The sequence below is a fragment of the Periplaneta americana genome, chromosome 1, assembly GCF_040183065.1.
Source record: "Periplaneta americana isolate PAMFEO1 chromosome 1, P.americana_PAMFEO1_priV1, whole genome shotgun sequence".
Lineage (NCBI taxonomy): Eukaryota > Metazoa > Arthropoda > Insecta > Blattodea > Blattidae > Periplaneta > Periplaneta americana.
Window position 1 is genome coordinate 28,153,804 of NC_091117.1, and position 15,659 is coordinate 28,169,462.

A 15,659-nucleotide genomic window follows, 5' to 3' on the forward strand; every position below is an offset into this window, starting at 1 on the left:
TACAATTATATTTGCAAAAATTTGAACAAATATACTAGTAGTACATTTCTTTGCTTAACTTGAATAAATAAAATATCTTAACATCCCTGAGTGGACTAAAGATAATTTTTTTAAGTCTACTGTTTTCTATTTTTAATTGAAATGTAAGGGAAAATACAATAGTAACCCTCATTTTTATATCTATATATATAATTTGAACTGGTGATGGAAATTATGGGAAAACAGCTGAACAGATTTTAATGAATGACCCGTCATTTTGAAGCTTGGCATCCAAGGATTTTCAGAAAAATAATAACTTTCAGTAGAGCGTTAGTTTTCCTACATAATTTTCCTATTTTCCACAATCCATCTTTCGTCAGTTTTGAGAACTAATTGCATTTCAGAATAAAACAAAACATACACTACAATAAACAATAGGCTATTACACGAAGGCCATGACCTGCAGGATTGCTGACATATTTAGAGCTCAAATTCAATTCGTTATTAAAAACGACAAGGCTTACTAAAAATAATTTACAGGTCTGACTCTGCTGTGTATAATTTTCTGAGTACAGCTGTGTACTGGATATTAAAATCTACAAAACTTGAAGTAGTTTGATGACATTATTACCATTACAAATTAAATATTATTATAGTTAATGCCATGGTGTGACTATTTTTCATTAATTATACATAATTATTAATGCTATATTGATGACATGAAAGTGAAACGTTTTGGGGTTGTATAAATTGATGTAGAGAATATATTATGAACTTAGATCTTCATTTCTATAATTTACTGAGTGGCGGCTATGTAGCATATATAAACTACAAAACTTACGTAAGAATAATACTGTTATTGAAAATGACATATTTTTATAGTTGAGGTTGGGTCCTTTTCATATACTTAATGGCGGTGTGGTGTAGATATTTATATGCATCATTCTCTTCAGTACTGGCTCGAGAGAGCTAAAAAATTACAGTTCCTAACGAAGACCAAAAGGTATTACTTACTGATAAAATAAGAGGCCTACAAAATGTTGTAGTCTCCCGATCATTTCAGCAACATCTCTTAGCAGGATAAAATGATTTTACCCTCTACATTTCAAGCTCTCCATGCAGCAGCTATAACAAGATGCTATGTCTATTGTTCGAAAGCATAGCAAATCTGACCTTTTTTTTAACTTTCGCCTACAATCCACAATGACCTGAAATAGCTATTGCTTTACTCCCACAAGAAAAATCCACTGATCGTCCTGACATTGTTACTTGCGTTTTCGCGTTGAAACTCAAAAGGTGGATAGGTTCAAGAAAAATTATTTGGCATAAAAAAAACATTCAGAGGGAGTATGTTTCATTATTATGGAAGCAAATAACTTTCAAAATGTCTGGTATTTTTCACTGAAAATAAATCTGAAAAATTTTCATTTGAACGTCTAATAGACTTATTTTGCAGCATTGCTGCACAAGCCACTAGAATTTGTAGAAATATGAAATAAATGCAATGAAAAACTTGTACTAAACACAATGCTACAAATAATTCAGCATAATGCTTAACAGTTGGCAGAAAAATGTTGTTGTTTCTGTGTGATCCCATACTCTCAAATGGAGTGTTCAGCATTTCTAGCCTACCTCAATATTTCCATTTTTGTTCAATGTGAGTTACCATTATACTTCCCCATAAGTTATCATTCAATTAATTTTTTGTATTTTTTCGAGTGTGTCCCTATTCGAGATTGTGAAAATATGGCAACCTTAGCAGAAGTTACTGCATTGTCAAATGGTAGCCTGCGACTAAAAGGGCAAATTGTATATTATCAATTACAAGATTGATATCTTCAATCACGTGTAAAGCATGAAAATAAAATTTACGAAAACATTACGCCCTACACTGCATACCTTCAATTTTTCAGAATGTGGATTATCATCAATAACCTTATACCAATACTGGTAAGCTTCAAGTAAGTCGTCCTTTACAAAGAAATAATATGAACCCATTTGGCATAAAATGTCTTCTTTCAATGGTTTTTCTATAAAACGCTCCAATATATTATTCAGCTCTGGTATAGGATCGTAGGTCTTATCCTGAAATGAAAACACAAAATAATTACAAAAATCACTTTCATATAAGAAACTGAAAGCCACTGGCTTAGCTCAGATTGTAGACACATCTAATCCGGAACTGCATTCGGCACGGCTTCCTTAATGTTACTTGTATCAGGAATGCAATAAGTTTCGTGGAGTAGTAGACTTTACTTAATTTTTGCAAATATTTGAAAACAATAATTAACATTGCAATTTAGGTGAAATTGCAGTGGTAAGTTTCCAATTTATAATTATTACTATGTTAAACGTCTCTAAAAATAATATGTTAAAAGCCTAAAGCAGTAAAATGAATGTCGCACTTAAGCGGTAAGAAGAGGGAAATTGTTGTGTGTGTTACATTGGGAATACTGAATGTGGTATTTCACACTTACCGCATATTGGTTCTGTGCGGAAAACAAGCAAATATGCACGATCTCGCACAAAATAATGTCTGAGAAATGAATGCATCGTAAAAGATACTATTTGTCATAAAAATGTAACTACTAAAGCAGCTATATTTTTGACTTGCACTAAAAAGAAGAAAACTGATCGAAATTTTAGCTATAACCATAATTAAAACAACAACATTACCTCATTGTAGTTTATTCTGAGGAGGTCCATGCATGCACCATAAACACCTCCTTCAGCAGCTAGTTTGTAATATTTCTTTGCATTGTTCATATCATTGTCAATGCGTTCACACAGCTGGGCTTTTACATGAAGAACCATTTCGTTCTCTGGCATGAGCATTAAGGCCTTTTCGCAGCATTCCTTTGCTAATTTATAATCTCTATACGGGGGTGGAAGTCTACTAAAACCTTGGGCACATCGAATATTGATATTTCCCCAGTCTGGTCTCAATTCTAATGCTTTTCTGTGAACAAATTACAAATTCAATAAATAATTTATCATAACACAATTTGAGTCTTCTGGTATCTATACTAATAATAAATCTGTAGCCGAAATTTTTCTGGTAATTTTCGATTTTCCAAAAATAATTGGTCCTAACATATATAATTAACCACCCTGAAACCGAAAATAGCTTTTTTGAAATTTTTGTCTGTATGTCTGTCTGTCTGTCTGTTTGTATGTTTGTTACCTTTTCACGCAATAATGGCTGAACGGATTTCGATGAAAATTGGAATATAAATTAAGTTCGTTGTAACTTAGATTTTAGGCTATATGGCATTCAAAATACGTTATTTAAAAGGAGGGTTATAAGGGGGCCTGAATTAAATAAATCGAAATATCTCGCTTATTATTGATTTTTGTGAAAAATGTTACATAACAAAAGTTTCTTTAAAAATAATTTGCGATACGTTTTATTCCTTGAAAAATTTTGATAGGACTGATATTTAATGAGATAAATGAGTTTTAAAATTAGAACAACTGCCATCTAAGGCCATGTAATGAATTAAAAAACAAATGACTTCGTCTATAAAGGGCCTTGGACAGCAACAATCGAAAGCTATGAAAGATAGCCTACAGAGAATGTTTCTGTGTTTGTATGAAGGAATATCGGAAGCTAAATTAACCGATTTGTATAATTAATTATTATTTCACCACTGAAAAGTGTAGTTTCTCTAGATGGACATAATGCTATAATGTTATTACAGTAACTTCTGATATAATATAATATAATATAATTTAAGTTATTTGAAGGGTTCAGTACCATAGTGGGCCAAGCGCCATTTACTGAATACGTAGAAAACAAGGGTTAAAATTAAGTTATTACCATAATTCAATGGAAACCTATAACAAGTAAAATAAAATATACCATACACATTAAATCTAAATGATGTCAATCTTCATTAAACTATGGTTGCATGTAATAAAAATTAAGAAACATGTTAAAGGAATTGTCATTGTACCAAATGAGTGTCTCTGGACCAAAATGATCGTATTTTAATTATTTGGATGCAATTTAAATTAAGTAACATATTAAATGATTTATCCTTCTATCAAACACGAATGTTCCCTGCATCAAATATCCTATTTTAATTACGTAATTACTTTATATTTATTTCTAACGGGTGCAGCAGAGCGCACGGGTACGGCTAGTATCTACTAAACTTTCAAAATTAGAATTTACAAAGTGACAATATGACACAAATTGAAACCTGCCGCATGAAAACTAAACCAATAATTTCAAATGTGGAGTTTTGCAGGAATCCCCGTTATCACCATCGTTATATAGCATTTCTACCAATCATAACCGAATTTTCGGAAGGTTCGATAACTTCACAGTACGGTAACTTACTACTTCTAGACCAGCCTCGACTAAATGCAATGAGTTTTGCAGAGGACACAGTGATCATAAGTAAAGACTCTACAGCAGCAGAAGAATTAACAAGAATGGTCATAAGAAATTGGTCTCGAAATTAATATTTCCAAATCATCAGTCCTTTCAATTCAGGAAGGTCAATTATGTAATGATAACCTAGTTCTGTAATCTGAAAGTTAGAATTTATAAAACAGTTATATTATCGGTTGTTCTTTATGGTTGTGAAACTTGAACTCTCACTTTGATAGAGGAACAAAGGTTAAGGGTGTTTGAGAATAAGGTGCTTAGGAAAATATTTGGGGCTAAGAGGGATGAAGTTACAGGAGAATGGAGAAAGTTACATAACACAGAACTGCACGCATTGTATTCTTCACCTGACATAATTAGGAACATTAAATCCAGACGTTTTAGATGGGCAGGGCATGTAGCACGTATAGGCGAATCCAGAAATGCATATAGAGTGTTAGTTGGGAGGCCTGAGGGAAAAAGACCTTTAGGGAGGCCGAGACGTAGATGGGAAGATAATATTAAAATGGATTTGAGGGAGGTGGGATATGATGATAGAGAATGGATTAAGCTTGCTCAGGATAGGGACCAATGGCGGGCTTATGTGAGGGCGGCAATGAACCTCCAGGTTCCTTAAAAGCCAGTAAGTAAGTAAGTAAGTAAGTAAGTAAGTAAGTAAGTAAGTAAGTAAGTAAGTAACTAACCTAGTCCTTTATGACAACTGTGAAATCGAAGCACATGGAGGATCTGACACGTTATTTTGGTGTTAGAGGTTGTTCCACTGTATTACTATGATGTACTTCTCGTAATGAGTGCACCTCTGTACATAGTGTGTTGGACACTGTACCACTGTCACATATTTTGTGACACAGTACATACATGAGGATAGGCCACCAAAGGGAAAACTGAGAGGTAAAACTTAAACCGAGAAAGATTCAATCCAGCATCGGAACTAGAATCCGGTGTGGCTTAGTGGATAAAGCATCAGCACGTAGAGCTGAAAATCTGGGTTCGAGTCCCAGTGCCGGAGAGAATTGTAGTTGAAGCATGCCTTGTCATCTCGGGCAGGTTATGTGGGTGGCAGCACGTGGAAATCTAAAGGGACATCTGCACGGTTTAATTTCCCATGCGTTTATGTATCAGTCTAGGGAAAACATTGAAAGAATCAAGTTGAAAACAGACGTTCAATTAAGATGCATGCAGATTTTGTGTCTACACGGTGTGCCATGTTGAACATCATCTTCACTATGTTATATATTAAATATCAATCCAATACTTAGACCTACTTGATTCGCAAAATTGTGGTTGAACACTCCATAGGCACTTGTATTTGCGATAATCTTCAACAAAGCTAATCGTACTTGCTGCCATTTACAGCTTAAGAGGTCCATCATCACCAAACAAAAGTATTTTCGGTTTATTCACGTTCACCTAAATTATAAATTAATCAGCTGCTCGCTACATGCTACTGTTGAACGATATACGCACAAGATACCCACTGGCGATGGATAGCTTTCAAATGTCGCATGCACTCTCATTTTTAGTGGAAAAAAGCATGCACAATTGAATGCATTTTGTTCACTTTTGCATGCGTTGCTTGAATGCTTAAAGTTGAAAGAAAAGTTGAACCATGTAGATGCATCTTTACAGAGTAGACGCATTTTCGTCCACAGCACATCCAAGGTCATGCTTCAACCATTGTGAAACAGCTTCTAACTTTACAGATGAGATCACTTTTGACTCACATCGGACCATTAAGAATTTACGAAACAAATTTGAAACACTCACTGTTTCATCGCTACTATGCCCAGATCAGAAATTTATAGTCTAAAATTCTTCAATATCTCCAACTCTAATATACCCTCTACAAATAATTCCATTAGGTAAAATTACTAGAACCCTTTTACAAAATAGTGACAAAATTCTGAAGAGTGCTATAAGATCGCCATTTAATCAATTATTTATATTCAAGTGTTAAAAGTAGTGTACGAAAGATTCAACATGGACTTAAAGAAAGTTTGCATCTTCACTGATCTTCACTTATTTCTTCTCTTCTTAGTCTTCTTTGGTTCGAAGCTCGACAAGGCACGGTCACTAATGCTGGAATAGTTAGCTTACCTGTATTCTAAAGTTCAGTGATGAATTTTATTTACTAAAATTGTTATTATTATTATTATTATTAATTATTATTTATTATTATTAATTATTATTAATTATCTTAGCTGGTTTGAAAACTATTTAACCAACAGACAATCTTGTGTTCGGTTGAGAAGCTCTCTCTCTGATCCCTTCACTACTCTTTGTGGTGTTCCACAGGGCTCCACCCTAGATCCGTTATTATTCTTGCTTTTTATCGATGACATTTGTAAGCCCATCTGTTCCCATTATCTTCTCTTTGCCGATGATTTAAAAATATTTAGAAAAATAATAGTCTTGCTGATTGTCATTTACTTCATAATGATATACATGCCATTCAACGTTGGTCTGATTATAAAGGTATGAAAATTAATATTTCTAAAACATGCATTATCTCTTTCTCTAGGAAGACAACTACATTAAAGTTCAACTATTCGCTATCGAATGCCGCCATAATCAGGATGAACTGTATAAAGGATCTCGGTATATATCTTGATTCTAAATTGTACTTTCATGACCATGTTGATCACTTATTTAATCATTCACTAAGAATGCTTGGTCTCATTAGGTCTATTACTTATTCCTTTTCCTCTCCTGATACACTACTTACTTTATATTATGCTTTAGTAGGGTCTAAATTAGAATATGCATCTGTTGCGTGGAACTCTATTACGTCTACTGATTCAGCTAAACTAGAAAATGTCCAAAGAAAATTCATTTCTCTTTGTGCGTTCAGATTTGTACCCAACTCCTCTTCTTTAAATTATGAACTATATAGTAAATATTTTAACTGTACCAGTCTGTATTCGAGACGTCAGGATATTGATTACACTTTCTTTAATAATGCTATTAATGGTGTCATTGATTGTGATTCTTTTATACATAACACCTACCTTAGAATTCCCGTGAAAGGTTTTCGTGGTCAAAGAATTTTCTTCACTAAATTATTTAAATCCCTTTCTCCAATAGCCAGATGTATTAAAAGTGTCAATTTGCAAGATCTGATTTGATTTTACTTATGCATGATATATCCTTACTTGTTATTTAATATCTTTTATTATTTGTTAGATATTGCCACTTATTTTGTTGCATTTGGTCCATGATTAATGTTGACCATTATATTGATTGTATTTCATCTCACTGCCATTCATTCTCATAATCATTTGTTCTGTTTTGTATTGTTTTTTATTTTGTGCTAAACTGTAATTGGCTTTGTGCTGTTGTTTTGCACATTAACATTCGAAATAAATAAAATTAAAAACATAAAATAAATTATTATTACTATTATCATTATTATTATTATTATTATTATTATTATTATTATTACGAGGGGCATCCCAAAAGTAAGTTTACAAAGCATTTATTGTTTGTGGTCTTGAAGCTAGACAGTATCTATGGCGAAATGTTTGTATTCTTTCAGTTGGTAATGTCATATCAGTTGGTAACATTGTGCACTAGTATTTGCTGACAAAAGCTAGTTAAAGATGGAGGGTCGGCTGGAGCAATGGTCCAAGCAGGAAGTTTCGTGCTGTAATTCGAATTCTCAATACAAAGAAGATGTCGGCTGTGGGGATTCGTCAGTTGGTGGACGTCTATGGCGAAAGAGTGATGAGTCGTCTGTGTGTGGCAAAATGTTGCTCCAAATTTCGAACCAGGAGGGTGACAACAGTTGACTGTGTGCGGACCCACAACAATTGGCATGGGAGACAACAAAACACACACTGAGCATGCGAGAACAGGAGAATCACCATCACAGAACTTACGCATGACTTGGATCTGTCACGTGGAACAGTTAGCCGCAGTATTGAACAGCTGGGACCACAAAGCTCAGGGAATGGCTTGTGCCCTGTCATTCTTGGAGTAATATGCCATTGGGGACCAAGATTTTCTTCAGCGTATTGTTACTGGTGACGAGTCATGGGTTCACTACCATACCGCAGAAACAAAAAGGGCAAGCATGGAATGGAAGAATCCAGGTTCCCCACAAACCAAGAAATTCAAGGTCGTGAAGTCGGCTGGCAAAGTGATGGCTAATGCGTTCTGTGTTGCTGGTCGATTTCTTGGAGAAGGGAGCAACAATAAATACAGCTGTATATGACAGAAGATTGGAATGAATACGAGTTGCTCTCAAAGATTGTGCTACTCCATGATAAAGCTCAGTCACACACTGATAATGCCACTCAAGAACTGTTGCGACATTTTCGGTGGGAGACTTTGAAACATCCACAATATAGCCTTGATTTCGCACCAAGTGATTATCATCTCTTCCCTGTCTTGAAAGAACATCTTGGAGGGCACAGATTGCAAAGTGACGGAAGACATCAAAATAACTCAACACAAAGGACACCACATTTTACGAGAGTGGCATCAACAAGCTCGTCCAACTGTTAGACAAATGCCTTAATCGTCATGGAGACTATGTCGAAAAATAACGTATTGAGTGTAGAGCACAATGTGCAGTGACGTACAGAATAAAATATGAATATTAAAAAATATGCCTTGTAAAATTACTTTTGGGACACCCCTTATTATTACATTTCAAGTGCATATTCGCGAATAAATTGACTCATATGTACCGAATAGGAACAAAATCCATCCACTGGTTCTGGAGAAACAGCTGCACACAAACAGAGAAACAAAATAGATTGACAACATACCAAAAGTGCTTTTTTTTCATGATCAGGTACGCTGAAAATGCGTATTTGCATGAAAAATTCGACAATTTTTTTCCCCAGCATTACAATAGGCTTACTTATTACCAGGAAACAACTGGCATTCATACAGTCCTCTATGTAGATTGAAAACTCAAAAAAGTTTCATATCCATTGTTCAAGAATTAAAACAGAAAATCAATATACCGAATTTAAAAGAAAACATACAAATTAAACCAAACCCTTTAACTCTATTAAATATAGAATATAATCTAAATTTAACAGAAGAAATACTGAAATCAGAAGTAAACACTGAAATACTGAAAAAATTGCCTTTAGAGACAATTAATATTAGGTACCCTCCACAAAACTGGCTTCATTTATACACCGATGGATCCTTGATCTCCAGAGAACAAGGTGCCGGTGCAGGTGTTACGTGCTGTCTCTTCTCACTTTATAGATCTCTTGGATATGGAACAACAAGTTTTGACGGTGAAATCATTGCAATAAGTGAAAGTCTCAGGAATCTTCTATGCAACATCAATAAATTTAAAAATGCAGTTATATTGTCAGACACCAAAGCAGCTATTCTATCAATAGTCTCTAAACACACAACTAAAATGCTCTCTCAATTAATATCACTCAATAAAAGAATTGTATTCCGATGGATACCATCTCATTGTGGAATCCTGGGAAACGAGAATGCGGATGCTTTAGCAAAGAAGGGCAGCACTGCTACTTACAGACCTGTTACTAAATCTACGTTTTACTCTGTGAAAAGATTTATTAAATCTATATACTTAGACTTTAACAAACAAAACTTGATAACACAATCCAAAGGGAAAAAATGGAACTCTCTGCATCATAATCCACAGTTAATTCCCGATTTACCAAGCAAATCGTCTGTAGTTGCATTTAGATTGGCAACAGGCCATGATTGTTTGGCCAAATACCTGCATAGAATTGGAATATATCAGTCCCCTAACTGCCCATTGTGCAACTCAAACCAAGAAATGGATTCGGAACACCTCAAAATCTGTGCTTCAGTGGCTGGCCATGATAATATCTTTGAAAAATATTGGAGTGCAAGAGGTCAAATGACTTTATTGTCAAACGCCTGGCATTAGAAAACAACAACAACTTTCTCTTTCTGCTTAATATTATGGGAAAAACAATAATCAGAATAGAATTTGCACTTGTGCCCCTGCAGGAAGATCAGTGACAACTTACCGATAAAGATCATATGAACGACGAGCCATTAAGTCCAATTCTTTTTTTAGTTTCTGATCTATAGGTTTACTTGCCCAGCAGAACATTCGGAATGATTTCTCTCTGTATGCCTGTGCAAGAAAAATAACATAATTTGGATTGTTTGTTGTTTCTGCTGCCTTAGCTAGTAGATCCAATTCCATCTCTGGAATCATAACAAAATTTTCAAGCCGCCGAGTGCGACTAAGGCACTTTGCGTGCAAAAAAGGCCATTCAGCCTGCTCTGAATCCATTTCAGTGGCGGTTTTCAGAAATTCAACAGCATCCTAGAACAAAAAAAAAAATGTGATCAAGATGTCATATCGGCAAATGGCTTCATTGCTAACTACAATAGTTAAGCATTGGAAAACAGCAAGTTTATCATTATACCACAGTCTAGTATATACAGTCGCGAAGCTCAATATGTAGTAAATATGCAAACATTAGATAGTTGCTCACCACTAGGATCGTCAATATCGCCTCATTACAGGCAATGCAAAATATTACCGTCACAGTCTATTGTTTCTAGCACCCTCAAAACTCAAGCTTTGTGACTGTATATAGAAGACTGTGATTATACATTTTGTGCATTCTGTAACAATTTAGTTGTTCGTTATTAGTTACATTTGTGCCTAAGTTAATTAACCACATGTACTTACACTATACAGTCTTTATTACCTCGCACACATCCTGACATATATTCAAACTCACACATAGACTCGCAAATTCATATGAACCAACTATTCACAGAAGAACAGAAATAAAAGAAAATAAAGGAAGAAACAAAATACAGAAAGAATGCAAGACAGAGAAAAGAATATAATAAATACGAGGATCTGTCGAATATAAACCGAATTTGTTAACCTTCTCTTTATTAAATTAATATTTTTTCAAATGTTTAAACAAGTCATCAGATGGAAGAGCAACATCGACAATTTTTTGAGTTTATACGACCATTTAAAACAAACCAAGATTCATCTGAACTGAATTCAGAAACTAACTGTAATAGCCTAATGCACTCTTTGGACCAGATCACCTTCTCGTAAAGCATAATAATAATAATAATAATAATAATAATAATAATAATAATAATAATAATAATGATGATAATAATAATAGTAATAATTTATTTATTTATTTAGAATATTAACGTGCAAAAACAACAGCACAAGGCCAATTACAGTTTAGCACGATACAGAACAGAACAAAACAACAAATGATGATGAGAATGAATGATAGAAATAATAATAATAATAATAATAATAATAATAATAATAATAATAATAATAATGATTTATTTTAGCTGGCAGAGTTAAGGCCGTAAGGCCTTCTCTTCCACTCAACCAGCAAAAAGTGTATATACATATGCATGAACTTACAAAGAATTCAACAGTTTGATTTAGGTGAGCGTTACATGTATACAAGAGTTATTTATGAATTAATCAACAAAATACTATGCACTATTAATTAAACACTGAAATAAACTGTGTAGCAGAATTAAACTAAAATACATAGAATGTTAATATATTTCAAATGATATTAGATAATAGAAAGAGATTATTATGAGACAATTTTGAGAATGCAGCACAATCAGGATGATGTCTAAAGAAAAAAGCAACAGTGTAGTCAGTAATATTTTAAATCAGTATGATTGGAGTGAAATGCTAATAAGGTTATCTTTTAAGCTGTTCTTAAAGGTGTTTGTTGTCTTGCAGCCCCTAATACTTTGTGACAAGGAATTCCATTGACGCGAGGTGGATATTGTAAAAGATGAGGAATAACAAGATGTTCTATGAAGAGGTATATTTAGCGTGCCACAGATAAGTGATCTGGTATTTACGTCGTGGTTAGAGTATAGATAAGAGAAACGAGACGAAAGGTAATTTGGTGTTGAGGTGTGCAGAATTCGAAAGAGTAAAGACAAAGAGTGTAAAGTTCTACGTTCTTTAAGTCGGAGCTACGAGAGACTTGCGAAGGACGGTGATATGTGATCATATCGTCGGATGTTGCACACGTATCTGACGCACATATTCTGAGCTCGCTGTAACTTGACTGACAGTTCAGAACTTAGATCACTTAACAAAACGTCACAATAATCGAAGTGCGGCATTACTAGGGTTTGTACTAGGGTAAGTTTTAGTTGCTGGGGCAAGAAGTTTCTCAAGCGACTCAAAGAGTGAAAGGAGGAACAGATTTTTTTTATCGTTTCTTTAACTTGAAAATTCCAACTTAGATTATTATCAAAAAAGAAGCCAAGATTTTTTACGACAGATGAATAAGGGATTAGCGTGTTGTTAAGCAATGGCAATGAGATGAAAATACAATCAATATAAGAGGCTACATCAATCATTGACCAATTGCAACAGAGTAAAATAGCACAAATAATTATTAAAATTAGCACAATGAGATAATTGAAATAATGGAATAGTCTACATTAATCAATTGACCAAATGCAACAAATAAATAGCACAAATAATTATTGAAATTAGATCAGTGAGTTAGTTAAAATAATGGCAATTAAATGGAATGAATTACAAATGAATTAATGAAATCATATAAATGAAGCCTGGAATAATATGAGTAATATTATAAAGATATGTAATTGACAAGAATAGTATGATACATATCCTAACAAATGGCATAATTAATAATACTGACATTAAAACTCAAAAGATATACTATACATTAAATGTATCCAAGTTCAATCCATGCAAATTAGCATATTTAATACATCTGCAGACCGGAGAGAGAGAGAGAGATTTAGGATTCCTATTATAAAACAATTTATGAAATCTTAACCCTTAGCAGGAATACGAAGACTGATATTGCTTATGAATGATTCACAATCAATATCACCCTTAATGACTTTACAAAAAAATAAATAATCAAGATCCTGACGTCTGGTGAACAAACTACAGCAGATAATAATAATAATGATAATAATGATAATGATAATAATAATAATAATAATAATAATAATAATAATAATAATAATGAAGAAGAAGAAGAAAAGTTTTATGAAAATTCTATTCATGAAGCCAAGCCTAATGACTACAAACAAACCCACAATAAATGACATGAACTCCTGTAAATGAAACAAAGAAAAGTTTACCTTGGTCCCATTATAACCATATTCCATAGCTACAAGAGCTCGAATACCCCATATGGCCGCTTTGGAAGCATCACCCATTTCTTTATAGCTGCACACTTGTTTAAGCAAATGCGTCATTTCATTCAGTTGACCCATTGCGAAGTACACGTGGCATTTGCTCGACAATACAACATGAAAGAGAGCATCTTTCGTTGACTGATACAAATTTTCGTATATCCCTTTGGAATCTGTAGATGTAATGAGTTCTTCACAGAATGTTAATGCCTTAAGTGCTTCTGAATATGATTTTTTGCGACAATATTCATAACAAAGGAGAACATTTAAGTTAAATGTGTACCAAGGAAATTCTTTGTCTTCCTGGTTTTCGTCAATCTTTCTGAGTTTTGAATCTATGGACCACTCTCGTTTTAATCCTTTAGATCGGTAGTCTGTCCAAGTGAAGGGACACTCCAGTGAATTCAACTCCTTTTTTAAAGTCTGTTCGTCATTCAGTATGACACTTCTAAGGCCATCTGTAACTTCAACTGTGCTTTCTGGCATAGAAAGGTCACTTAAGTCAAGGGAATCAGAAGACGTGGCCATTGGCGAAAATCTGAAAAAGAATAGAGTATTATCCGCATTAATAAATCATAAGATACGGTAGCATTTAGCTCGGTTCCTGGTCAAGAACACACACATCAGACATGCTTGCATGGCAGGTGTAGACTGGGTCATTATCGATCTGTAACTTCCTACATATATCTTAATAAAATATGAATACAATTATATTTTTATTTCATAATGAGTACTAACGTGGTCTGTGGTGGAGCTTGGTTTCGTTGCGCTCTTTGCCCCCTCCCCCTGCTGCTTAAAACATTACGCCCCCTTTAGCACTCCCCCCTCTACTTAGCCCTTAGGTTATCATGGCACTTCATTGTTAAGAAACTTACATTTTTATTAATGTAGAGAGTTGTATTATTTGTTTTATACATAAGTATTGTTTTAATACAAAAGATTAACTGCGTAATGTATCCATAAATAGTATAACATATTACACGACATTTTACAAAAGTCAAAGAAATGTTAAAAAAATGTATTGTTTTTTTTACGAAAGATTCTAAAACTTCTTCACTTGGGACTTTGATGCTGCAAATGAATCGATAATCAGAATAAAATCTGTCTCTCGAGCTGCGTTGTTTTCAATACTTAAAATAGAAAATCCATTGAGTCACTCCTGTCACATGGTAGCTCTTAATTATCTTCAGTTTTGAGAATGATCTCTCAGCATCGCACTTGTCACGGGCAATGTGGTAACTAAAATGTAATCTGTACGAATGTCAGGGAAGCTGGCAAATGAAGTTGAATTTTGACGTATAATGGCTTTAGCGAATTCGACCCTCCCAAGTACTAACATTGTAATTCATTTTTTACATTTTTCAGGAGATGAAAATGAAGTTTTAAAATGATCGTGTAAATTAATGTATACAAAAATGTAGAGTAACAATAAGATTTTCCATACAATTGGGCAGGTTTAGAGCTATACAATGATAGTATTGGGAGAAAAAGAAACAATTTAAGACCATATAAACTAGGACAACTCAAAACCATAAAAAATTGAGTTACAATGTTAGTATTTGGGAGGGTCGAATTGTCTGATATTTATGGCGTTTTTTATTTCCTTTCTCAGAATTGAACGGAAGCTAACCATTTGTTGAAGGAAAGAATCCATCAGATCCCTATTATATTGGTCACTTAAACATTTTGATAAACGGTAAAGCTCACTGTCAGTAACTCTGTCTAAAATTTTGAATAATTTAAATAGACAGTTTGGAATTTAACATTTAATAATATAACCTTTCTATGTTTTCAAAAATTTTTGTGCGAGATCGTGCGTATTTGCTTGTTTTCCGCACAGAACCAATACGCGGTAAGTGTGAAATACCACATTCAGTATTCCCAACGTAACACACATAACAATTTCCCTCTTCTTACCGCTTAAGCGCGACATTCATTTTACTGCTTTAGGCTTTAAACATATTATTTTTAGAGACGTTTAACATAGTAATAATTATAAATTGGAAACTTACCACTGCAATTTCACCTAAATTGCAATGTTAATTATTGTTTTTAAATATTTGCAAAAATTAAGTAAAGTCTACTACTCCACGAAACTTATTGC

The 15,659-nt window shown here is 33.8% G+C and overlaps 1 protein-coding gene across 2 annotated transcripts in view; it reads right to left on the minus strand.

Moving 5' to 3' along the window:
• Positions 1-15,659, minus strand: part of LOC138693826 (uncharacterized) — a 28,981-nt gene that overhangs the window by 7,420 nt on the left and 5,902 nt on the right. For both annotated transcript variants that reach the window (XM_069817691.1, XM_069817675.1), the window contains exons 2-5: positions 13,502-14,093; positions 10,372-10,676; positions 2,656-2,938; positions 1,879-2,064 (exon numbers count right to left, since the gene is read on the minus strand). In XM_069817691.1, the coding sequence (XP_069673792.1) occupies positions 1,879-2,064; positions 2,656-2,938; positions 10,372-10,676; positions 13,502-14,083 (1,356 nt within the window). In that variant the 5' untranslated portion in view covers positions 14,084-14,093. The remainder of the gene's footprint in view (positions 1-1,878; positions 2,065-2,655; positions 2,939-10,371; positions 10,677-13,501; positions 14,094-15,659) is intronic.